Source organism: Clarias gariepinus, chromosome 15, assembly GCF_024256425.1.
Source record: "Clarias gariepinus isolate MV-2021 ecotype Netherlands chromosome 15, CGAR_prim_01v2, whole genome shotgun sequence".
Classification (NCBI taxonomy): Eukaryota; Metazoa; Chordata; class Actinopteri; order Siluriformes; family Clariidae; genus Clarias; species Clarias gariepinus.
In genome coordinates, this window is record NC_071114.1 from 17,691,480 (window position 1) to 17,718,478 (window position 26,999).

General features: G+C 37.7%; 1 protein-coding gene across 4 annotated transcripts; it reads left to right on the forward strand.

Annotated features, from left to right (window-relative positions):
• Positions 1-9: 9 nt before the first annotated feature.
• On the forward strand, positions 10-23,333 carry rc3h1a (ring finger and CCCH-type domains 1a). 4 transcript variants are annotated; one of them, XM_053513863.1, is made up of 20 exons: positions 10-131; positions 5,687-6,107; positions 12,281-12,401; positions 12,772-13,011; positions 13,572-13,747; positions 14,398-14,598; positions 15,636-15,768; positions 16,748-16,866; positions 17,017-17,129; positions 17,210-17,503; positions 17,797-17,999; positions 18,610-18,986; positions 19,643-19,816; positions 20,367-20,519; positions 20,789-20,990; positions 21,224-21,314; positions 21,425-21,515; positions 22,079-22,213; positions 22,557-22,651; positions 22,814-23,333. In XM_053513863.1, exons 2-20 carry the CDS (start codon positions 5,877-5,879, stop codon positions 22,974-22,976), a joined length of 3,312 nt encoding a protein of 1,103 aa, XP_053369838.1. In that variant the 5' UTR covers positions 10-131; positions 5,687-5,876; the 3' UTR covers positions 22,977-23,333. The 4 variants fall into 4 exon arrangements, with proteins under 4 accessions (XP_053369838.1, XP_053369840.1, XP_053369841.1 ...); XM_053513865.1 differs by having other exon boundaries at positions 20,792-20,990; XM_053513866.1 differs by having other exon boundaries at positions 19,643-19,798.
• The last annotated feature ends 3,666 nt before the right edge of the window (positions 23,334-26,999 follow it).

Genomic DNA, 26,999 nt, shown 5'->3' on the forward strand with positions numbered 1-26,999 from the left:
GTTTGGCTTCTTGCCTGTAGTTTGTAGTTAAGCTGATACCGCGCGCACATCCTCGTTGAGATGATGACCGAAAATAAATTGATTAATTTCTCTATAGACCGCTAAAAAATGGCAGGGTTTAAACACACAATGTGAGTATAACCAGCATTTATTAATCCATACCAATGTGTTGTTTAAAGTTTCACTCTTTACTAGCTAGCTAGTTTGCTAACAATTACTAGGTTTACTCACTTGCTAACGAGTGCGTAATGTTAAGTTTGTTAGCCACGAACTACAGTTTGGTCAGTACCCAATCTTTGTTATATTTATATAAAACCAATTTAATGGAATATTGTGCATATTGAACAATAAATGCGGGTATAGTACTGAAAATAATTTGGGGACCGAAAGGTGGCTGACGCTAGCATGATGCTAATATTCGATAAGCTAGCCAGGTTAGCATAGTAAGGCGTATTGTCTGATGCGTATAAAAATGTTACACGTTTTCTTTTGTAATTATCACAGACCTCCGTGTTATAGCTTCTGTTACGTTAACGTGAGTCTAGGATTTCGTGTTTTCGGATACTTTCTCTCTTGCTATTAACGTTACAAGTGTCAGCTTTGTTAGCTGTGCTAGTGGGCGAACTGCCGATGCGTTGAAAAGCCATTTTGAAAAGCTGAAATCAATGGTTTGTGCTAAACGATTGATGTTTTGCATGCGAGTTAGAATGTTTAAGATTGTAGTGATTTATTGTGTGTATTGTGGTTGCGTGAAATAAACAACTTTAAATAACTAACAAACATCTGACTAGCCAAAAGAAAAACAGCAAACTATTAAATTAACCCGTGTTTGTCTAGATAAAAACACGAGCATTCAGGTGGAACTGGTAAATTATAAACGAGACAAATAAAATTGTCTTAAAGCAAAAGAATCGGTTAAATAAATAGAAGCTGTTTTTTTTTTGTTAGAAAGCGTTGTGTTAGCTAAAAGTCCTCGTTCATTTACATCGAATTCGACGATATATAATTTGATTTAGATATAAAGATATCGATAGTAATGGTTATGTTGGTTGTGTTTAACTTTGGAGCTGATCAGATGTGCTTATTTAGATAGTCAAGCCCTCGTAGCTTATATTGTTTCTTTAGTTTTACACGCCTGCTGTGTGGAGTTATTTAAATCAACAGCAACATCTGGATAAAAACAAATGTATTAAATAAATAACTAAATAATCAGGAGTACAAGGTTTAACGTCGACACAAAATGTACTAGAAGTGCGTATAACCTTAATTTATCATTATTACTAGTTCAAACCAGACGGTTTCCCAACCCAGGCTTTGTCTTGTCTGGGCTAGCTTAGCCACATGAGCTAACATTGTGTGTGTGTTTGTGTATTGGTTCCACCTGTGTTACTCACACTCTAGTGATTTCGTGATCACAACCAGTCTACACCCAGAAGCTCGTTAACAAGCCGTTTCATCAGGTTAAAGGTGGGAATTTTTTTAAGACAAGAGCGAGTTTCAGGACAGGAGCGTGACTGGAAAATACAGCGCAGCAATGTGCCGTATGCAAAGGATTCGACTCATTTATTCGACTCTTTTTAGGTGAAAATGAGAGTCGACTCGCGTGTACGAGTGAATCATTTAGAATACAGCTTCCTAAACTTTGTTCCGATGTTCTGACAAATTGTTCTTGTCAGAAAATGCTTCCATAGTGTGAATTGATAGTTTTGTACTAGCTTGTTGAAATAAGTGCTAAATAATTCTAAAGGGGTAAATGTTCCATAACGTTTTATTTATTATAACCTTTTTTTGAAAATTTAGGAGTGACAGATTCTGATACAGGAGGTAATCTGGCTAGTGTTTAACACCGTTGCCTTACAACTTCCGGGTCCAGGTTTGCTTACTACCTCAGGTCTGTGTGCATGTTCCCCCTGTGCTTGGTCCGTAGTCCAAAGACATGCAGATTACGCTTATTGGAGTTTCCAAATTGCCTGTAGTGTGTGTGTGTGCGTGCAATGGATAGTCAGGTACCCTGTAAAGGGTGTACCCTGCCTCATGCCCAAAGTCTTCTAGGACAGCCTCCAGCCTGTCCTAGAAGATTTTGGCACCACAGACCACAGCTGGTCTACCTTGTGGCATCCTGATTCCGGCTTCTTCTGATTGATAAGCTGTGCACACAGGATTAATAAATGCACAGCACAGATTATTAAATTAAAGAGTATAATTACTTTATTACTGCTTTTGGTTTAATGAACGGTGCACACAGATTTTTGAAAGGTCTATCACATAAATTAATGACACATATTCCTTGGATGTTCCAAGTTTGTCAATAAATACAAATCGCATAAAAAGACCTTGCAATGCATTATCACACTTTCTAAAACAATCTAAAAATATTTCCATAAAGGAAGACAGAGAAAAGTGCAGAAATATGTTTATTACAGGTTTTTTTTTTTTAGCAAATTCAGCCAAATGAAGTTTAGCCCGTCTGCATTTCAAAATACACTCATCATAAAGTGGTGAACAGACTCGACACAGTGGTTTGGCGGTGTAATTGTAGAGTGACCCACACACACCAGGACACAAGTATACATTTTTACAACGCCCTAGGTGTAGACTCGACCTAGACTTGACAGAAGCATAAATTGACCTTTAGTCTGTCCTCAATTTGTTCCATGTTCATTCAGCTCGATCATAAAATGGAAACGTAGAAGCAGACAAAATTGCACTGCTACGAGGTAAACCAGTTACAGTTGTTGTGGTCGTCATCGCCGCAACATGTAAACATTACATTAGTTAAATTTCTGGTGAAGTGCGCATCAGGATACAGCGTTGCATACATTGTATGCAATACCTACATAAGCCCTAGACTTAATACAAAAGCATAAATCAGGCCAGTGTGTGACAGAGAGAATGCTCTAGACTATCTTTGTTTAGTCTGCACAGTTTTAGTATATCGTTGTACTACCCAAATTATCTTGAATTCCTCCAATCCTGTAGGATATGTGCTCCAACATTTCTTCAGGTTTTCTTTCACTTTAGTTCCTACCTGTACTTAGTTCAGAAAAAAAATATGTAATTTACTTCTTTCCTGTCACATGTGGCATCTCATAAGATGTGTTTAGAGACATTATAAAAAAATAATAATAAAAGTAATAATAGTTTAAAAATGTATTAAAAGCTTTACAGGCCATGCCCGCATCAGGGTTGAGCTTAATGTTTCTGTCAATGCACTTTGTAGCGCTATGAATTTTAGATGTAATTTTAGATGTAATTTATTTGATTTCACAGAAAAGTATCACTTAAAGCTAGACATGGGTAAACAATCAGTCATCACAATCTTCTAGAAGTACTCTTTAAAAAATCTTAGAAGGTGTGCCAGTGGGTTATTCAGGAGTTAAATGATCTGAGTCACTGAAAACAGCTGGAATTCCCATCACAAGCTGTAACAAGTTTATCAGAAGCACGATTTTCATGGCTGCCATAAAGTAATGAACTAACTGATATTTCATTACAGAGTAAATCCTCTTCTTTTCCTTACAAGTTAGTCAGTTCTTATTTGTCTCTTTGCAGATCCATAAGGTTAGCAGGGATCTTTTGTGGTGAATTGTTTCTCTTCTAACATGATTGATAACTAAAGTTTTACCTTCATGGACCACAGGGTGTTTTTAATAGGCGTAATCAAAACTGAGAACTGTTTTACTTCATTTTCCACTTACACAAAAGAGTAATTTGTGATGTTATGAAATAAGAAAGAATTTCTGCATTAGGACAAGATAAATTAGGTGAAATTCCCATCTGGAACTTTGCTCAGATCTGAGTTAGCGCTGTCAGGGTGTGTGATCAGACCATTAAATCACTGTAGATTGTTTAAAAAAAAAAAACAAGATGGTGGTATTAAATTACATTTCTGTATTTTCCCATCTACTAGTTTGTTTCTTCACCTGATTGCATTTCTTATTTTAGTCATTTTTATCAATTGTATATTTCTCACCATCTGGGCTCATCGTAAATCACAAACTTCTTTTTTCTCAATGCAGTGACATGACTGCACCACTGACTGGGTTGTCATCTCGTGCTTGCTGTAAACATGTTACACTGTTACCTCTGCTATCACAACCGATATTAAATCCACAGAAGAAAACATAACTGATGACCACTACTTTTCTTAATGAAAAAAAAAAGAATAATGATACATTTGCAATGCTTTTCTTTAAGGTTACCTTTCTTTTTTTATCAATGGCTGGTGTGTTTTTAAACAGTCGAGTAATACAGTAACACTTTCATATTTAAATCTAATAATAAAAAGAATCAAAACTTAACAGGATTAGTCCCACCTTTAACTCCAGTCTGCTAAATTCTGTTCGGTGTGTACCTGCTTAAGCTGTACTTCCCCAGGGTTTCAGTCTTGCTTTCATAAGCATGTGAGAAAATAACTGCTGAACATTTTAATTACTGCAGAAAAAAGAAAAATATGTGGAGAGCCACGTGCTTATGTGATGCGAATGTGAGTCATGTGATGCGAGTGTGAGTCATGTCTCAGTGAGCTGCATTTACTCACTCATGAGAACCTTGTTTAACATAATGGGAGTTTTCAAGTTTGACCTCAGTCTCTGCCGCGTTGCTTTCAGTCGTATTTCCTTCTCATTGTTACATTGCACTTTCAGATCTTGCACAAGCACAGACACAGTGGAGATGATAGGAAGTGATCTAGTTTATACATTAGCTAAACTGTGTGCGCGTACAGCGAGGAGCATTTTCTAGTGAAGTTTCCTCCATCGTGTGCGTCTTATCAGTATGACAACAGAGTTCCCAAAGGTCAGGAACTGAAATAAAATAAAACAGGGAAAAGCGTTCAGCATGACTGCCTCCTACTACTCTCACACAATCTAATTTTAGTCATAAGGGAACTTCTCCAGAGCGAAACTCATACCAGGACAGGTGAGAATGAGGTGTGACCGAGCTTGGCAACCCAGAAGAGAAGAAAGAGGAACTTTCCCAGGTTAGCGTTTGCGCGGCCCACAGAAGCATGACGAGATTACCAGAACTGATTTGAATATAGTGCATGCAGCCATTTAGACTGCAGATATCTTCTCTGAGCAAACAGTGTTTCCATGAAAAGGTGCTGTATGTATAGCATGTTGAGCTGAAAGCTTTTCTCAGAAGGTAAAACTTATTATTATTTGAGCTGAAGCATAATTTTCTGTTCCGAGATTTTTGTTTTTGCGTTGTTTTTTGAAATTCTTGTCTTGTGTAACTCTTGGTTTTTGTCTTGCACGAGTTGCTAATTAAAGCAAGCTGCGCATTACGGCTCCTCCTGATTATTGCAGGATGATTCAGAGTGCGAAGCCTTTAATGTGGGTTTTTTCTTTTTGTTTAACCTCTTCTATTTCCTTGTGTAACCTGCCAGAGCAAGCAACACTTTGATTAGTCACTCAAAATCCCCTGCTTTTTGTTTCCATTTAAAAAGACATAAGTATCATTTACACTATGAGTTAAAGCCAGTAAGTGTTTGTATCGATCAGTGAAACATTCTTTAGCTTTAGATGATCCGTGAGATATTGCAGCGGTGTCTGATTTAGCTCTTTTAGCTACTGCGACTGAAAAGAACCTCAGCATTGCATTATGACTACTTGACTGGTTTTGTACAGCTGCTTGAGTCAATGGATTAAATTATTTATTTATTTATTTTTAATCCTTTTTGCAGGTTATGTATTCAGCACTGTGTGCTACATGTCCACACGATGTCTGAAAAGATTTAAAGCCACCATTCAGAAGAGTGTTTTGATTCCTGTGGAATCTTTACAACATCTGGGATTTTTTTTTACAAAAAACAAAACATCTCACGTCTGTGAGAGCGTGGATATCTGTGCAACAGACGTCTTTTTTGGTCAACAATGCCTGTACAAGCGCCACAATGGACCGAGTTTCTGTTGTGTCCCATCTGCACACAAACCTTCGAGGAGAATGTGCGCAAGCCCATCAGCTTGGGCTGCGGTCACACTGTCTGCAAGATGTGCCTGAACAAGCTGCACCGCAAAGCCTGCCCTTTCGACCAGACCACAATCAGCACAGACATCGAGCTGCTCCCCGTCAACACAGCGCTGCTGCAGCTCGTCTGCCCTCAGGTCAGTTACTCACGGCTCACTGTTTAAGCTGGCACAGAAATTCTGATTAACTGTTGCTATGATGATAAATTATACAAGTATCTCAAGCATTTTAACAAAGTTTTGATGTTGTTGTAACACATTAACTTTTTACTTTTACCTGGCTTAATTGTGAACATTTATAATTAGATTTATTTGTTTATTTTAATGCAGCAGTTCTGTTTTGCATGCAGGTGTGAAATAGTATTGTGTATTATTTCCTGAAACATATTACAAGGAGTGTTCAAGTCAAACCCGGAACTTGTGGTGATAAATTCTCATGGATTACAGCGTAAAAGTAATTGACATCAGCAAGCACAGTACGCTTATGAGACTCTTCACCGCAAAAAGACTTTTGAATGGTGCAACCGTTTTCAAAGAAGGCCATAGGTCCGTGAATAATGATCCCGTCCGAGGTAGCTTGAAGCCCACTGCAGTTATTCCCATAAACGCCCTGCGAGTGGAACGCCTGATCTTGGCAAATTGACCGATAACTCGTCGCCAATGAGCGGAAGTATCTGTCTGTGGGAACTGTAAACACATCGTTCATCAACACCACTTGCACCTTATACGAACACAGCTGGGAGTTTTTGCCACGTCCCCATACATTCCTGTTTGGGCCATTATAGGGAGTTCCTAGGAGGCCGGCTGCTTTAGAAGTAAAACACGCAGTCTAATTATGGTTTATTGAGAAATAACTGAATTAGTGTAGCAGCGGTTTATATAGAGAGATAAAGGGAGTTTTTTTGCTGTTGTAATTGTTTTGTTATTCTGCACAATCAAAAGTCCTGGTTTGACTTGAACGCCCCACAAATTTTGACTAATCAGACACCTGTAGTTGGAAAGAAACAACTTGCTATTTTGGGCCAAACAGCACTGCACACGGTCACGCTATTTAGATTCCTTTTTGGCTCATTACACCATGTTTCCTCAAAGCCACACTCACTTTTTCATTTCATAAAAACAATACCAGAAACACTGACCGAATAGGGTGTGTGTGTGAGGGGAGTAAATTGTAATATGATACACAGGAAGAATTAAGGCTAGAGGAAGCAGTGCTCTTTTATAAAGTTGGCTGCAGTAAAAAGGCAGCATGAAGTAGAATATGGAGATCTTTCGTCTGAAATGTAACAAAGTATAAAGTGCATGCACTGTCTTTGTGTATGGTAGAGCACCAAGATATGTGTCAGACAACCAAAAGGCAGGGAAAACAGTTAGGTATGCACACAGTCTTGTAACAAATAAGGTAAATTCTATGACTTTTGTGTAATTATACTCCATTTATCCTACCAAAAACACAGCTTAATTTTGAAAATGTTACAAAAATTTTTACATTCATATTTTAGATTTTGATATATAATGTTTTTAGGTATGGCATTTCTCCATCTAGGACCTCTGCTGTGTTTAGTTTATCACTAATAGTCTAGTGTTTCTGGCTCAGAGGGAAGGTTTAAAAAAAAAGAAAATACAGAAAAATATCACAATTCATGACTGTATTGGAATATAAATGTTATCATAACACTACACTAAACAAGAATTCAATAAGGCTGTTAACATGACAAGCCACATTGATATTATTAGTTTTTAATTTATTTAATTTTGCAATCGGATTGGATTTGTGTGTGATGGAGTAATTTGAATGTGGATGCATCTGTCCTTACAGTCAGCTGTATTTGTTGAGGTCCAGGAAAAGGAAGAAGGCCAGCTGTTTCAGAAGCTGGCTTGTTCGCACTGCCATAAAATCCCAAAGCTTCTGGCTAATGTCAGCACCCTACTCGTGCACAGTAGCAAAAAGTCTCATGAATTCCAATCTGATTATTCCATTCAAGTTACATGACCATGTATTCGACAAACCTGATCTAGGACCAGATATGGAATGTGACCCAGGTCTAATCTGAAAAACATCAAATTTGTGCCCTAAAAAAATCAAACCTGTGTCTCATGAGGGCTTTGATTCACTTCAGGCTCGTAATGTGGGTGTAGCCTGTGTGACTCCGAATACATGCATCCTCATTTTTATTTATAGCTGCCAAGTATATTTAGCGTGCCACCTTTAGTTTTGTAGCGCAAATATTTACTTATCTGTACACATTTTCAATATTTAACATGTTCAAATAATGATAGAAGGATTATGCTAAATTTGCAACCCTATATCTGACCTTATTGAAGAGTATTTACGCCAGAAACCCTGTTAATGTTAGCAGCTACAACTTGCAATTGTTACACAGCAAAGCGCTGGAAAATAATCCACTTTGATCTGAATACATTATCATTGTTGATTATTTTCCGCTTATGGCACATCATCACACCAGAATATTTTATGTGCGCACAGCTTCTAACGAATGTACCTGTGGCTTCTACTGTGTATTTCGGGACTAATTGAAAACTGAAGGGAACAAAAAGGATAAACAAAACACTTTGTAGAGTTTACATAGTGCATAGTTATGATAAATTTAAAAGCCTATGTATAAGGCTATACGCCCCCAGAATTTCTGGAAGTCTAATGATGAGTTTAAATTTAAAGAGGGTATCTACTTCATACAAATATGTTAAGATTAAAGCCCCCAGGAAAGGTAATATGCTTACCTTCTTTTATTTATTCAGTCTGTCTCTTCAAAGTTTCAAGAACACAGTGTCACCTGTTGTCCGAACAAATTTCATTGTAAGAAGTTGGGCCAACAATACAATATTAATTAATTCAACATTTACCTAGTTGGAGTTTTTACAGTGTAAGAGTGTGTAATGAGTGGGTTTGAGAACAATTCGCTCAAAAAGAAAAAGGACAGTAAGTGGATCTTTACTGCAGCTTTTGATAATGTTACACAATAAAATCGGTTATGGCCAGTGTGATCGATCATAACTGACCAAGCTGAAAAACAGCCAGTGCCAGTCACTGCCTGATCGACCGGTGCATCTCTGTTATGAGCTTAATAAATAATTTAAAAATAGATTTGAGTCAGTGTGTTAATTCATGAATCGCAATTCATAAATGAATCAGTTTTTTCCCCATCTCTACAAATTACCCACCTAAGGATCTGTTGTTTTGTCTGCATTTATATAGCTCGCTGGTCTTATGTTGACAAATTTTTTAGACGGATGCTTGTCATGTTAAAGCACAATAAGAAGCCAGCTTGTTTTTCACTTTACCAGAGCATTGTATTGCTAAAAGAAGAACTTGTGGTTGTTCTGGTTTGGTTGGATTGCAAGAGTTTTATTTTGTGTATACACGGTAAACTGCTGAGTCACCAGGGTCATATTAGTCCATGCAAAGCCACATCCTGAGCGATTCGCTTCTTTGGAAGTGGCTGGAGAGAGAAAGAGCTGAGACAATAATACTGTAAAAACTCTTATAACCTCTTCTGTGCATAAAGGTAGTGTTCCCACTCACTTTTACTGAATAATATTCATTTTTTTACTAAATGCAGTAGTTCATGCAATATAGTGGCATAATTTATTAAGAGATCAGTAAATCAGTATTGGGTGATTCATTGTCTGACAACCCTGTCGTTCTTAACATTTTGTGTGGTCTGTTTCTCTGGAAAATTAGAAAATTCTACGTTTAAAATTGCTCTAGTAGACAAAACTTCCAGATCTCCACCCCAGGCTTCTTGTTCATGCTGTAAAACCCTGTGTATAGATTTCTTGCAGTCACATGGTCCACACTGCTTCAGTCTGTAAACAAACCTGATATTTGTGGTCACGTTTTTCATTAGTGCCAACAGCCAAGAGTCTCGCGTCATCTAAGTTCAAGTTGCATACTTAACTTTTCTCATCATATATCATATCATATCAGGGCCCCTATAATGCTCCAGCTCTGCTGTTAACAACTGAAAATCTGTTAACAACATGGAAAGTGTGCAAAATTTAGATATTTATAACTTAGATATTTATAACTCATTGACAAACCTTCCGACGAACCTTCCAAAATATGCTTGCACATAAGTGTAAACAGTGGATGGGTTTGTAAGTAACCCGTCTTTTGTGTACTGTGGGATCAAATGACTGGGACATCATAGTAGCCCTACATACCTGACTATTAAGCTGTTCTCATTTCTCTATGTAATATAAAATATGAACATTAAAATTTAAATTAAATCAAAGTCTTTAAACCGAAAGTATTTATTAATATGTTTTATTGATGAAATATTGTATTACAGTACTGAGACACTCCTACACATTGGTTCATTTGCCAGACTGGGATCATTTATTTATTTTAACTGGTTTATTTGTTCGTTTGTTTTTAAGAAGAAGTTTTTAAGTTCACTTTTCTATCACTAAAATACTGAGCACTTTTTGGAGCTGTTCATTCTTACTTCATTTCCTCTCGGTCCAGAACACTATTAAAGCTTGTGAGTAATTTGACAAATGTACTCACATTTCTTATTATATGAGAATCAAGTAATTTGTTGCTCCTTCATTTAATGCTTCTATTGAATTGCTTCTTAGTTGTTCACCTTTTATTAACAATGTATTCTAGAAAAGACACAATGTCATCATATCATCACACCTGATATGATGTGATCGCTATAAAGGTGCCAGTGGCTTTTACCTAGACTAGTATCGGGGTGGGCGATATAACCAAAATCTTCTATCACGGTAGAAGCAATTTTCTACCTCGATAACGATGTATATCACAATATAGCAATTTGTATCTAAAAAATGCAAAAATAAAGAAACTGTTTTACATAACGTCATTTTATTTAAACTGTGAATTGCTGAGGTTTGCCGCATTTTTTTACTTTGGGCATATTCATTTGGATGCTTGGATTTCAGATGATAGAAAAGGTTTGACGTGTTTCCACCACTTGTTAAAATGGTGCACTTGCATACCTTGCAAATCACGTTCGTCTCATTCGTATCACTTTTCTTATACCCAAACCAATTCCACAACACAGACCATGCACCTTTTTTCTTTACAATCTCCACGTTGTTGGTTTTGTCGCATGTAAGCAAACTCACTGCTGCTGCACAGTCTTCTACCAAAAGTGGGACGAAACCGCGGGACCTGATTGAACCAAATATCTGCGCGGCCCAGTGGACAGCACAGCGCAACTATCTGGATAGCACAAAGATGATCTGGTTTATTTGCGCAGCCCGGTGGATCGCGCAGCGCGGACTAAGTTGAGCAGCGCTGCTCGAATTACAAACCTGCGCGACCCACTGTTTTTTATTTAAAAACAATTTATTTAAAATGTCAGGCCTGTTTAATATTATTTCCCGGTTTGTATGTGCGCATCCCAGCGGGGTAAGATGTATTTTGATGGTCGGCGCGGTCTATTTCTACCGGAGTCGCGCAGGTTTGTGATTCGAGCAGCGCTGCTTAAGTTGGTCCGTGCTGCGTGATCCACAGGGTCTGGATATTTGGTCTGCCCACCAGACTCAAGTCAGGAAAGTTAAAACGGTTATTGATTTTATTTACAATTTACTGGCAGCTGTGAAAGTTTGAGGTTGCACAAAGGCTAGCACTGTGTCCTCACACCTCCAGGGTTCGATTCTCACCTGGGAAAATGTGCATAGAGTTTGCATGTTCTCCTTATTTCCTGGTTGCATTAGTCCAAAGACATACAGATTAAACTAATTGGTGCTCCCAAATGACCTGCAGTGTGAATGAGCGTGTGTGCCCTGTGATGGATCGGCACCCTCATTCCCGATGTCTCCTGAGATAGACTCCAGTCCCCCAGCGAACCTGTAAAGCTGTATAGAAATTGAATTAATAAATGAATGTGAAAGCTTGGCTACCAAGATGGAGACCCAAAGGAGAGAAAAAAGGCATTTAGGAGCTGTGACGTCATGTGGAGGATCCCTGTACGTACACAAATACCGAAGATGTACTGAGCCAGTAATAAACAATACAATTTTAGCTGAAACATTTTGCTTTTTTTTTTTTTTTAGTTGAACATGTCTTTAAAAACAAAGCCTTTTTAAAGAAAAAGTAAAAACATGCTCTTAGGATATTTGCACACCACTGCAAATTTTAATATGCCAGTAAAAGGAATTATGCAACAGTTTAACATTGAGATTTCTCAACACTTTTCCCCTTAGTTTCACTTGCCATGCAAGAAATATGGATTGTGTCAGAATTTACAAGAAACCTTTTATTTTTTTTCTGGATACTGTATTTTTTTTTTTCATCTTAAGTATTGTCCTTTCTGCAGGTACCAAAGTCTCAGCCTGTCACCTTAGTGAAAGGAGCGGAGGACATCAAGCATTATGATGAAGCACGCACGTGTGTGGAGGAGCTGGCTCTCTACCTCAAACCCCTCAGCAACACCAGAGGTCTCGTCAATTTATTTTGTAATTGTTTAGACTAAAACGGAAAAATATAAAGTGTTTCAGGATTCATGTAACTAAATCATTAAGTCATGTGTTCCTTTTTTTTAAAAAAAATTGCTCACTGGTACGGGATGTGATGTTTTACTTCAACTGTGTTTACAAAGTCATAGTCATGCCATCCTGATTTTTAAAAAAAAATTTTTTTTGCAAGGTAACTTTTTCAAAGTTACACCAGTTGTTAGCTAGTAGGCAGGCTATGGTAGTCAGCCTGTACTAGTTAGTGCAGTGGCAGGGTGTGTGCAGTTTTAATAATTTTTTCATTCTCACCAGCAACTACTGTGTGTAAACTCATCCACTGTGTGTGTGCACACAGGTGTAGGGCTGGGCACTGCGAGTCAGAGTCTCCTCAGCAGACCCATGCAGAGGAAGCTGGTGACCCTGGTGCACTGTCAGCTGGTGGAGGAGGAGGGTCGTATCCGGGCCATGCGTGCAGCTCGCTCTCTGGGTGAACGCACAGTCACTGAGCTCATCCTGCAACACCAAAACCCCCAGCAGCTCTCTTCCAACCTGTGGGCCGCTGTCCGAGCACGAGGCTGCCAGTTCCTTGGACCTGGTAAAGTTTCTTTTAACATTCATCTGCGTAAGCTCTTAGGTACTCTGCCATTATTTCAAAACTGTAGTCTTTGTGCTAAGACTTGATAATTAACCATTTAATCCATTCTACACAGTCTTACACTGCCATAATACCCCATTTATGTTTTTCATTGATTTCTTCATGTATGTACTGTATGTGTGTGTGTATACACATGCACACCCTTAAACACTGTATACACCCTTAAGGAACACAAAAACTTGTATAAATATTTTAATGGTAATTTTATTGCTTTTTGTTTTATTTATATATAATGATGATATTAATGTAATATACATCATACAATTTTTCTTTTCCTGAAGTGTGTGTAAATTTTTTTGCTTCTTTAAAATGGTGCCTTCAAAATAACTTTACTTTTTGCTCCTGTCGATTGTTTCATTTCAGCTCCTTTATCTTGTGGTAGAATATGAGCTAAAATAAGTCATTGTCCAAATATTTATGGAGCTTGCTCTACAGTGTGATGTACATGCATATTTTGGTTTGATATACCAGATCATGTTGCTTACCTCTGACTCCCACAGCCATGCAGGAGGAGGCTCTGAAGTTGGTCCTGCTGGCGTTGGAGGATGGGTCACCTCTGTCTCGCAAGGTTCTGGTCCTGTTTGTGGTCCAGAGGCTGGAGCCACGCTTCCCTCAGGCTTCTAAAACCAGTATAGGGCATGTTGTACAACTGCTTTACAGAGCCTCGTGTTTTAAGGTAAATCCATTTAAATTCTATGGTAGATATTTACAGCTTATACCACGGTTCACAGTTCTGTTTGGTTAGAAGAGGCTGATTAAATTTCAGTAAGATCAGCTCTGACAGTTGCATGTAACAACTTCCATTAACACTTAAGTAGGGAGTCTCTCGCGTCAGTGCTTTATGCTGTTAGTGCGTCACCAGTCCAGTGTAAAGCTAAGAGTTTGTTTTCTGACTCTTCTTTAATGCAGATGAGTTCTTGCTTTGTGATTTTAAAGTAGCTATGTATTTTTGTAATTAATTTCAGGAGAGAGAAAAAGAGACTGGTTAAGAAACATCTGTTTATAGCTATCATCACATAAGTGAGAACAGTGACAGTTTGAAATAAGTTCCACAACATTGAGTATAATTAAATACCAATAATAAAGTGTATTTTTTTAAATTAGTAAATTATACTACTTTATTGGTAAATAACAGTACTGTTATAAAAGTAATAAAGCATGCTGTTATAGGAGAATAATTAACAGGTAAAAACTTTAACTCTTGATTCATTATCCAGTAGTTTTTGTAAACTCAAATACAAGAGAATGTCCTGCACCACTAATACATTCATTGAAACTGCTCATGACATTGTGTCCATGGAAACATTTTTCCCCTCCCTCCTCCAGGTGACGAAGCGTGACGAGGATTCCTCCTTAATGCAGCTAAAGGAAGAGTTCAGGACCTACGAAGCTCTGAGGAGAGAGCACGACTCCCAAATTGTTCAGATTGCCATGGAGGGAGGCCTGCGCATCGCCCCTGACCAGTGGTCCTCCCTACTTTATGGGGATCAGTCCCACAAGTCCCACATGCAATCCATCATTGATAAGGTAGGAAGAGCCAGCATTGAAAAAACAAACATTGCTTCTACAAAAAAAACAAAGTATACCAGTTTCACACTGTATTAACCAAGAAAATATGTAATGTACAGTACTGTGCAAAAGCCTTATAGTACAAGACAGACCAGATGGTCTAATGGTCAAAGTTCAATGGTTCAAATGGTCAAAGTTTTCTAAAAAAAAAAAAAAAAAAAGGTGTGAAATATTTCACTGAACAAGTAAGGAATCTAGAATCTGAGTTTAAAATGTAATTAAATTACACTAAAAATATGCACAATATTTTTGTTATTTTGAGATGCACTGTGTATTAATTTGCTACGGTCACACTGTTTTTGAAGCATGCAGTGTTCACTAATAAGTGTAGAGTAAATTAAATCTAATATTAAATACTATTATATGTATTTTGGTAGTGTTTATTAGTTATTAGTAGTTGTGTATGAAATTCTAAACCACGGTTACTTGTAATAAAATCACTGTTATTGATGACTTGATAATGAGTTTTTTGCTTAAATTAAAAGGCAGTATGCACACTATGATCATAATCAATGATCAATTTCTATGAACGCACAAATTATTTAATTTTGTATGAATAATGAATGCTGTAAAAAGTTTTTCTGCCATTTGTTGTAGCCCATCTGTTAAAAAGCTTTTGTTGCTAAGCAACATGATGGACAAGGACAGGATACGGGTGGAAGTGTAACTGTTTTACTGGATTCAAGCCTGATACAATAATACATAGCATAAGTTTCATGATGTATCAAAGGTGTGGATGTATCAAGGATTTAAAGGGCCATCATAGCCAAACAGACTTTTATATATATAAATCTTAAATTACAATAGGGAATTGATGGTGTATGATTGTTATATTAGGGATTTAAAGATTTATTTGTTTCTGTTATGAGAGATAATGTAGTACAGTATTTGCATTATTATGTATGATGAGTAATGCATTAGTAATAGCAAAAGATGGCTTGGGGGATAATGTTATTTTGTATGTTTTTCTATTTCTTTCCCCCTTACTTTCTCAGTTGCAGACCCCAGCCTCTTTTGCTCAGAGTGTACAGGAATTAACCATCGCTTTGCAGAGAACTGGAGACCCAGCCAACCTCAACCGCCTCAGACCACATTTAGAGCTTCTGGCTGACATCGACCCAAGCCCAGGTGTGCGTCCCCACATATTATACAAGTAAAGCATGTAAAAATAAAAATAAAAAAAAAGGATAGCGATCCACTTTACAAGTCATTTCATTTTGGCTCTGTACTTTCAGCACATTTGATTTCTCAGCAATGAGATTCAGTAAAGCAATAAGATCAAGTAAAACTTTTTTAAAACGTTTTCTAATAGTGTTATTTAAAAACACAGTACAAATGAACAAATGGTTGTTATTCTGAACATTATGATAAAAAAAAAAACTCTTCCCAACTGTGTTTGACTGATGGCACTTAGTTAGTAACCTAGTAACCCAATGTAAGTATCTATCCAGTGACGGAAACTTTAAAGCACTTTTTGTAAGTCGCTCTAGATAAGAGTGTTTGCCAAATACCTAAATGTAATAATGCAGATTTTACTGTTAGTAACCCAATGTTTGTGATTTCGTAATGGCACATCCTAAAGTGTTTCATTTCTTTTAGATCAGAGCAGTTTACCATTAATTACCATTTTTATTTATTAAAAACACCTACTTTTAACCATTTATGGTGACATGCAATTTTGTACAGCACACTTTCTTTTGTACAAACATTTTTTTTAACTTACAGCAACAATTAAAAGTTCTCTCCTTATTGTCTTTTTTGCTCTTCAAGTTAAAACACATCTTTAATTTAACGCAGAAGACACAAAAATCTAAACAACTCAGTCTTAAAGATGTTACAGGGTCATTACTTTATAGAAGACTTACAGTGTGCTGATTGTGTATGATTTTATCCTTTTATCTGGAGCCTTGTGTTTTTTTTATCCTTGTGAATGAGAAGATAATATAGAAGGTGTACCATATTATATTGAGCATATTATTATAAACCTGTGAGTGGTAAGAGAGTTCCTGGTTTATACATTTTGTATTTTATGCTTAATTGGTATACTGGTTGTTTTAGAGAAGATATTTTTTTTATATTAACTTAATTGATCATCTGTCTCAACTAGATGCCCCTGCCCCTACATGGGAGCAGCTGGACAAAGGCTTGGTTGCTGTAAAAACAGTAGTGCATGGTCTTGTGGACTTCATCCAGAACCACAGTAAGAAGGCAGGAGACCAACAGCAGGTACATAAATTCATCTGCATATGGCTCAGACCTTACTGCCTCAATATTTATTCATTGATTGATAGAATTAAGATAAACTTTGGTTCTAAAAATTGTGAAACCATTGCCAACTTTTAAACATCTTTAAAACAGTATTTCTTGTCTTCCTAGGCTCCTCAGCACAGCAAGTACAAGACGTACATGTGTAGAGACATGAAGCAGAAAGGAGGGTGTCCCAGAGGAGCCAGCTGCACCTTTGCTCATTCCCAGGAAGAACTGGAAAAGTAAGGGAATCCTCTTTGCTCAGTGTTTGCATACACCTTGCACAAGCAGTTTTTTTAATATTTATTCATCTTAACCCCAGGTTCCGTAAGATGAACAAGCGTCTGCCTTTAAGGAAGCCCCTCAGCCAGTCACTAACCCAGCTTAATGATATGGACATGGCTTGCAGCACGAGTCTTCTGCCTGATGATGGAATGGTTGTGGAAGGTCTAACTCACAAACCTGCCATGGTCACTAATGGCATTCTCACAGTGCCACCCGGATCAGAGCTTACACACCTGGTCTCCCGTGGGTCAGTAGCTCCCTACGACACGGCTCGCAAGATGGGAAAACCAGACACTGGTAGCCTCAGTGCTCCAGAATCACCACCAGACTCGTAAGTGGAAAATAATAATTTCTCTTTAACTTTGACTGAATGCAGCCACAGAAAAATGTGGCGTCACAGCCTGTATCAGTGGTCACAAAAGTGGCCAAACTCCACCTAGCTACACTGCAGCACTGATCTTATCAATGTCATCATCTTCTGCATATGATGACCAAGCCTAAATTTTATAACAATGTACCATGCTGCTTTTTATGATTGTAAACCAGTTATAACATTCCTATATAAGACAGAACATGCCATAATGCAAACGGACCAAGTAAATTTCCATTTTTTGTTCTCTGCAGCCTGGACTCCATTCCTAAAGTCTCAATGCCTTCAACATCCCATCCTAGAGTCTCGAGAGAGGGTCTGGCTGGACACCCACTGTCTGCTGTCTCCAGAGTTTCACGGATACCGCAGTACCCTCCACATCAGCCCGAGGCCTATTACTCAGAATCCAGAGTACCCCCGTCTGCTTCCCAATATGACGCATCTCAGTATCCTACTGGTAAACCATTATCTTTATTGCTGCCTCATTTGACTATTTTTAGACATGATGTAAACTCTTTAATCTGAGGCTATTGTACACATACTTTGCCTGACTTCGTGGAAACACCACCTTGTAGATGGAATGGGGGAAATTCAGCAGCACCATAGAGCTCTTGCCTGTTGACATCACACTCAATGTACAGTCTGTTTGTGGTTTTACAGTTCTGGATAGTTTCTGTGAGTGAAAATGCCGAATATACACTGTTAAAAATCCTGGAAGACAGTTTTATCTGTTTCACACTTACAAGATTCTTTTATTTTAATTTCTGTTTGCTTTAGTCTTAAATTAGGTGTGGTCTGACATTGAGGGACTCATCAGAGGGACTTTTGTGTTGGCAGGAAATTCACTTGCAGCACCCGAGCACATGTGTTAAATAATTGTAATGGAAAAGTAACTGTTGAATTCACGATGAGCGCTAAATAAAAGTTAATTCACTTCCATCACCATCATGTGTTCAGTAGAATCTGTGGTGTTAAATTTAGCCAGTGATTCATCAGTGTCTGTCTTGGCTTTGTACTATGTGAACATGTGTATCTATTGTTTTATCTTTGTGCTTGTCTTTCTGTAGGTAACTCCTACCCTTATCAGCACTTGCAACCTCGCTACACTCGATCGCAAGTTGACCCTGGCTTGGGGACCTACCCAGACCCCTATCCTGTGTCCTATGCTTCGGAACGACAGTACCCCGCTCCCCCATCTGACCCTCGCTACAGCTATCCACCACATCATGACAGTCGCCGCCATGCGCCTTACGGAGGTCACGCTCCACTCCCGCCATATGCCCGGGATGAGCTGGGTCACAGGAGTCCTGTTCCTATGGAGATGCCCCCACCGCCACAGACACCGGCAGCAGGAGCCTCATCTTCCTACCTGCCAGAATCACGGGACAGATACGGCCCTGAGGGCTATAACAACACTGGTCACAGCAGGGCTTACAATGGAAGGGTGAGTAATCAGCCATTATTGTGTTGTTGTGCATGCTATATAGGGCTTATTTCATCATATAACCATAAAACAAACATCTGGTCTCCTAGGATATCCTGCATTAAGTAAAAGCTATACTGATTATATTGCAGATTACCATGTAGATAAGCATTCTTATTAATCTTAATGCACATGCCAACTCAGTGTTTCCCACACACAGAATTTACTCAGGAAAACTATGCCGCTCGTAATCGTAGTGAACAGTTCCCTCTCGTTTCGCTCCTGTACCTGTTTATTTGCTACTGCAAGTATGTCGTCTTACTCTTCACATATGGTCAAATAGAGAAGAAGGATCTCTGAAATGTGAAATCAATCTAAATATCAAAGAAATAAAAATATTCTGTTAAAGGTCATGTGTGTTTGTTGTATCTAGTAGACCAATTTTGTGCTCTTGTATAATGCGGCTCGTTCTGCTGGTTACCAAAGCGAGTATATTTCAGAACTGTGGGAAACAATGTAAATAGGACTGAGATGGCATTGTTTTCACATATTGTTTAAAATAAATGTCACTACCTCTTTCTGAACAATGGGGTTAAAGCTTGTACAGAGGACCACCTGCCTATATACTTTGTTAATTTTATTGCTAAACAAACATTTCTGTGTTTGTTTACATACAGAATGCCTACGCCCGGCCACAGCCCAGCCTGGACTACCTGCACCGTCGGAGAAAGGAAATAATGGCCCAGCTAGAGGAGCGGAAAGTTGTGTCTCCTCCTCCCTTTGCCTCCTCTGCAAACCTGGCCCATTCTTATGACCCCAGTTATACGCAAGAGGTCAGGGGGCAAAATCATGTAAGATCATTAGTCGTGTGTCGTATGTTTTGTCAAACAGTCAAGAAAGTTTAAACCAAACACATTAAGATTTGAACATTGACCAAGCTGTGGTTTGGGTTAATCAGCTTTTGGTAACAGCACTTGTATTATACAAAGATGTTTTAAAACTGCCTGTAAATCTTATTTGTCCTATATTACAGTCCAGTGTTGACATTAGTATCTTAGGGTTCCAGAACAAGCAGTTTTTCTGCCCAGGTTGTTAGTTTATTCTTGGTGCCCAGTGGACAAACGTTTAACAACCAGAGAATGGAAATAAATGCCCACTTTTAATTTAATGAAGATGTATTTGTGTTCAGACATAAACTTGCACACTGTAGGATTTTGGTCTTGCTTATCCAGTTTTTCCTCTAGTCAGTTTACTTTGGTAACATATGGTTAAAATACAGCCCAGCAAAAAATGCAGCACTTTTATTATCCCTTTAGTGTTATTATGCAAGTGCAAATTTTTTTGTAAATATTTGGATTTTTTTATGTGCTAAACTATTTGTTTGCTGTAAATGATCCACAGTATATGGGTGAGAGCGCCCCAGCATTTCAGAATGTCAGAGAAACAGACTATGCGGCTTCCTACTCGCCATGGTCATGTGACACGTTTGTCCCCTACATCGGTGCCAAGGATATGAAGTCCAAAGATGGCTCAGCCTCGGGCTACATGGAGATGGTAAGCTGGATCTCTCTATTTCTGATTAGTTTATAAGGGATTGTTTAAATATCTTAAAATTTGAGTTGTTTGGTGTGTTCTATATGTGGGAGTACAGAAGCAAAAGGTTATCAGTGTTTATTCTGTTAAGTTTGCTCCCTGAGAACATGCTGATGGACCAAAGGCCATAAAAAATTGTAGCAATGATAATCTATAACCTTCATCGTTGAATAAAGAGAACTGAATACATTTTTTATGTTTTTTGTAAAGTTTGTTATTTCTTCCTTAAGCAGACTATAGACAAAAGTCTAAGAGATCCAGCTCTGGAGCTGCAGCGTCGAGTAGCAGAGGTCAAGGATGATGACCCCATCATACCTTTTGGCCCGCTACCCACGGTCTCTCGCTTTGGAGCAATATCTCGTACTTCCAAATCGGGATATCAGCCTGCTGGCCTTGTTCCGGGCCCCCCAGCCAAACATGCTGCAAACGCAGGTAACCATCTAGCAGCTCTGCTCTTTGTACAGACTTCCAGAATTAAGTGGTGTGTCTGCCAATTGCTGGTGTGTGACGTGGCACATCTAACACAGAAATATGCACATAATCTTACAAACACATTCAGACCTTTTTATCACTTTTTATTTATGTAAAATGTAAATCTGTTAGTGTTTGCTGTCTGTTTCTGAGTACTTTATAATGATGCTCCATTGTTCTATTTCATCACTCAGTTGATTACAACTATGGAAATCATGGAGGATGGAGTGAAGTCTCCTATACCCCACACCAAACCATGCCATCTCAGGGACACTTCAGTGAGCGGTGAGGCCTCGATTGTTGCTTTAGCAGACCTAATTAACGTCATAAAGACTTTTGTAGTAACTAAATTTTGTGATCTTACGGTTTATAAATGTGAATTTTTGTGGTTCCAGTCTGCCACCTTCTGCCCAGGACAGGGAACAGCTGAAGATGGAACTCCAGCAAGTCAACCAACAAATTACCCAACAGACTCGCTGTATGGAGGTGAGCTCATTCAAACATAGTCTGATATGTTGCAGCGATCTTCATGATATCTGTTCAGCAGTGGCTCCTTTTTAATGAAAGTCAACACAAACTATTTTTTTCCCTGGAAACAAATAAACTATATTTCTACCTGTTAAAATAGACAATTAACTCAGTTTTTCTGCTAGCATATCAGGCATGATGGGTCACCTCAAGGTTAAACATGTTGAGTGGAAATCGAAAACTCATACACTTGTATAATTACCAGTATTTTTACTTATCAGTATTATCAACACATGAGTATCAGCAGAGGATAAATACTGTGGACAGTGTGTCTTATCACAGGGAATTTTATATAATTATTTGACTACCTAATTTGATATGCCTTATTACGTTAGTTATTATTTGTTTGGTGTATTAAGTATCTTGGCAGTCAAAATAAAGCAACACTCTCTGTTGGGTGCCTAGATAATGGATTTATGACATGTCCTCCCCAAACTGGTAATTTGGTCTATAGTAGCATGCTTAGTCTTTTAGTACATTGTACATATGGGTTACTTTTAAAGCTTTTGGTTGTATTGCAGAGGGAGGCTAGTTCCGGAGCTGGCCAAGTCGCTCAAGTGGAGTGGTCAACAGCTAATGTTTCCAGCGAGCAGTTGAGCCTAGAGTTGCACCACGTGGAGAGAGAGATTGGAATGAGGACACGTGAGATGGCCATGGTAAATATGATTACAGTAAGATACAGGTTTCTGAGAAGCAGCAAAGAAATTTTCAAGTGTTTGATATTGGCAGTGTGATTGCCGTGTTAGTCCTCTAGGTTCTAAATATTTTAATGCTATCAATTGACTTGTCTAAAAATAGTCTAAATCAGATACTGTTAAACAGAGAAAATGCAGAAATGATCCTTCGATTTAGTGTTTGTGTAAGTGTTTAAATATGGGTAAAAAAACAAATGGTCAGGTATCCCTGACTAATCCCCAGTATTAGTCAGGGATTAGTCCTTAAATGTTAGAGGTAAGTGTAGAAGAAGCTTTAAATCTGAGCTTAACATTTTTGTTGCAGGAAGCAGCTGGCATGAAATACAAGCTGGTAGCAGGAAGTGAGAATGGACAGAACGAGCACAATTTAAAGAGGGAGGATCATCACTTAGCCCTCAGGTAAGGTGCTGGAGTTGTTTCTAAACATAGCTGCACTGCTGTCAAATGATTGCGTGATTATATAATTGCATGAGTGTGTTTTTTTTCTATTAAAGTGATTGATGTATGTTCTGCTGCCCGATTTGAACTTAAATATCCTTTATTTGTGGTCTTGTTTTGTAGTGAGGGATCAAACGGTTCCAGTTCTGTGGGTCAGGACTGCGGTTTGGGCAGCACCAGCATGTCCTCTCTGACCAGCAAGACATCCTCACTCAGCCTGTCATCTGAACTGGTGGGCAGCAGCCCAGATCTGACCAAGAATGGAGTGGCTCATGCGTGCTCATAGTTTGTCTCCAGCTAGATGCTACCTGATCTGGTGTCTCTCCCTCTTTTTGCTCTTTCTCACGGTCCCTCACTCTGAGTTAGAACATTGTATTTTATTTTCATTTCCAAATCACAGAGGCTGCAGTGCACCCCAAACCATCTATTGCATAATTATTTAACGTACTCCACTCATATTGGGTCACTTATTCTTTTTCTTTACCACCGCAGTATTGGAATGTTGAGCATTCCATATATTTAATGCATCTGTGATCACTGATCAGATACAAATAATCCCAAAATTAAGTAATATTTGTTTTGCAACACCTAAAGGATTTTATAGGAATAAGCAGTATCTGCACTTTTTTTTTTTTTCGGGGGGGGGGGGGGGGATGTTTGTTTTGTGAATTTTTTTTTTCTATGATAAATTCTTTCACTGCCTTAAAACCAGAGCATTCAAGAAACATTTTATGAATGTGTTTACCTGCAGGTCTAAACAGTAATATTAATTTTAATAACAAAAAGTAATACTCACACGTATTAGACGCGGACTACATTCTCAGTAGTTATGTTATCAGTCATAATGCTGACTTTTTACGCTTGAAGTTTACACGTGCATGTTTCTCTTGTGAATCTTCTTACTATTTCTGTAGGAGCCTCCTGTTGTGCTGCGTATTCTACATATTAGAAAATTATGGGTATGATAAACATTGCCTGTTCAAAAATAACTCCAGCACTTTTTTTAATCGAAACCAGACTGTTATTTTGAGTTGAATCTAGTATTGTTCCCCCTCAGCGTCATATACAAGTGGTCACTGTTAAGACATTGTGGCTCTGAATGTACATCGTTTACTCAGGCTCTGCCCACATGTATATAGAGATTTATTATTATTTTTTAATACACCCTCATACAAAGGAGACTATGAATAGCTAGGATAGGAGGAATATGTCAGCTGCTCTATAGTTTCTATAGTTCTCCACCACTCAAATTCTATATTGTGATTGTAGTATGAGAATTTAAATATCTGTAGTTTGAAGATTTAGAATCTTTTTTTTTTTTTCTTTTTTCTTCTTCCCCTGTTCAGATTTTTTTTTTATTCTAATAATTGTCTTCTCTACCACTTAGCATACATATATTAATGTAGTTTTTGATGCATTTAACATATCACTGCACATGGACATTATGCACATGAACATTTAATCATTTAGTTTTTTCATACATATTTTAATGATGTATTTAGTTATAATAGTTTTTTTCTTTTATATATATATATATATATATATATATATATATATATATATATATATATATATATATATATATATATATATATATACATGTACATGTGAGTGGAGCCTCAGTCTTGTGTTCTGTGTAATTTCCTGGCAAAGAGCTAGGGCATGCCTCTGAACTGTTGAAATAGACAGTCCAAATTTTGTGTGTTGTTTCACAATTCCACTATATACTAGCTCATTTTAAAGGCTGTGATGACATTCTCTATGCTGAAATTGAAACTGCGCTCACAGACTAACCTCCAAAATCTGTTTTCCTTCCTGGGGAAAAATAGCCAAATTCACTCTATTTTATTTGGCTTCATATATAGTCCCCCCCCACACCAAGAAGCTAGGCTTCCAAAAATGCGCTTTGCTTCTCCAGAGGTGGTCAGAACTAGTTAAAGCAAGTGGACAGGACCAGAAAGCCACTCATTATTTGTAGCCAATTGTACGTTGTTGTTGTTTTTTTTTTGTTTGTTTGTTTGTTTTTGTTTTTTTCAAATTTATATACAGTATATATTTTTAGATTGCATACTAACATACCTCTGAGCTTTAATCTATTTTAACCAGGCATATTTACGTTTCATCCTGAGGATGAACAAAAAGAAGCCTAAGCGACAAACCGTAAGGAGCATTCTGTTTTATGAATGTATAGAACTATATAATATTTCAGGGAAAACTTTGATCTGCATACAGATTTTCAGACCTAAAAAAACATAACTTTAAAAATGATTAAAGGCTTACAGTCAGGGTGCTCTTGGTGTGTTAATTTTATTTTTTTTATTAAACGCACACTGGCTCATTTAGGTTGTTTTTACTTTCTAGGAATTTTTAGATATTTTGTTCTGATCACCTCTGATTTCACCTCAAGCAATGCTGTTTATCTGAACCATTTTTTGTTGTTGTTTTTAACTTCTGTGAAGTTGCTGTTGTCATTGGCATGTTAATGATTTCTCCAGGAGGCCACAGTGAGGGGTTCAGTGCTGATGCACCTTGTACCATCTCTATCTTTTCTTTCTTTTTTAAACAGTCCTCAATTTAAACCTAGGCTTTACATAATCCTGTAATTGACTCAGAATCACTGTCTTGTGCAGAGCCCATCATTCATTCATATTTCCAGAATGTTTTAAAAAGACTCAGGTGTACATATAGTTTAGAGAGTAAACAAGTAATTTGATGAAGTGAGTGACTTTGTTTATGATAGAAACAACTTAAAGTAGACTTTAAACAGCATTATTTGGTGTGTTGAGCATACAGTATTCAGTCAAAAGAATAATAAGAAAAGTGTCAGCAAAATTCTGGAAGTGATATTTTTATATACATCTATAAAATTACTTGGTGGCAAAAAATAATACACAATAGTACAAAATGAGCTGTAATGTGGAGTTTAATGTTAAAAGTATTGATGCCATGCAATAGTAAGATTATTGCTATTATACTAGTCAGCCGTGAACTAGATTCTGTGATCAAATCTAAATGCATCTGGCTAAAGTTTGCTGAAAGTGGACTACTGAATTTTGAAACCATGTAACTGCATATGTACCCTAGGGGTGTTTAAATCAGAAATCCATTGCAACTATATAGCCCAATGCAAAATAAAATCCAAAGTAAAATCTCCAGGGTGCTGCCATGTAACATTTTGGTTGCCTTTGGTGAGGCTAAAAAGTCGAAGCTACTATAATGAAACGGTGTACTGCATGCTTCTTAGCTTGTTACTACATTAATACAGACTGAGAAAAACTTACCGTTCTCTATCAAAACCTCTAATGTAGCACAATGTGTTTACAGCATTGACAAAATGTCAGCAAGTCATTAGTTAACATTTTGGCTGTCAGTATTTTTGCAGCAGGACACCTGGAGGGTTAATGGAGGAAAAAGGGAAGGACCATGTTCACCTATTAAGATAAAAAGTGTCATGTCTTGCATCTAATCATTGTCCAGTAAAATGTGTTTTATATCCTGAGCGTTATTTTCCGACTGCACACTCTGGTTAGCAGTGCAATTCCTCCCTGTTTCCTATTCAATACAGAGCTGACTGTGTGGAGTAAATGTCAGCTTTGTGCTGGACTTCATCTTGGTCTGTTTTGTCAGGCTCTCTATAAACCTTCCTTATTTTTTTTAAATGACTAGTGCACGCTAATAAGTTAAAATTATACTACCATCCAGCAGATTACACTTTGATTAGCATGTAGTGTAGTAACATCACAAAGTCTGAAACAACACCGTAATAGACTTTAAAATTTACTGTAAACACCAATTGGAAATTGTTTTGTGAAAGTCAATAGTATTTTATTATTATTATTATTATTTTGTTGACGTTGTTCAACCTACCTTTTCTTTAAGTGCAACTACACAAGAACTAGCATGAAATCTGTGCCCCAGGTGCCGGGGAAAGCAATTTGTCCAATCCTGTACTCAGTTAGCTCCTTTTCTGTCAATCAGCAATAATGCAGTATGTTGAATCTTTTTTTATATAGGTAGTAATATGTAGTCAGCATCACCAGAGCATTGATTTTCTGTGGATATTATGTAGCGTCAGTCACAACCACCACTCACTGTTAAATGTGCACATTACTTAATTACAGCCACTTTGACATTATTATTCTAATGTTGGAAAGATTTAACACCCTGTGTGTGGTTTTTGTGTGTTTATACACTCTGAATGGCTGTTTAATGGCCATTCTGTGCTGCATCATTTAACACACCTATTTGGTGTCAGATTTTATTTAACTTATGCTGTTATTGCTTGTGCAAGAGCTTATGACCTCAGCAT

Bases quoted from the DNA above. Each gene is read 5' to 3' on its own strand.
- rc3h1a (XM_053513863.1), top strand. From the start codon at position 5,877: ATGCCTGTACAAGCGCCACAATGGACCGAGTTTCTGTTGTGTCCCATC. The intron at 13,012-13,571 runs GTAAAGTTTCTT...TGACTCCCACAG, and splicing joins CTGCCAGTTCCTTGGACCTG to CCATGCAGGAGGAGGCTCTG. The intron at 16,867-17,016 runs GTACATAAATTC...TTGTCTTCCTAG, and splicing joins AGGCAGGAGACCAACAGCAG to GCTCCTCAGCACAGCAAGTA.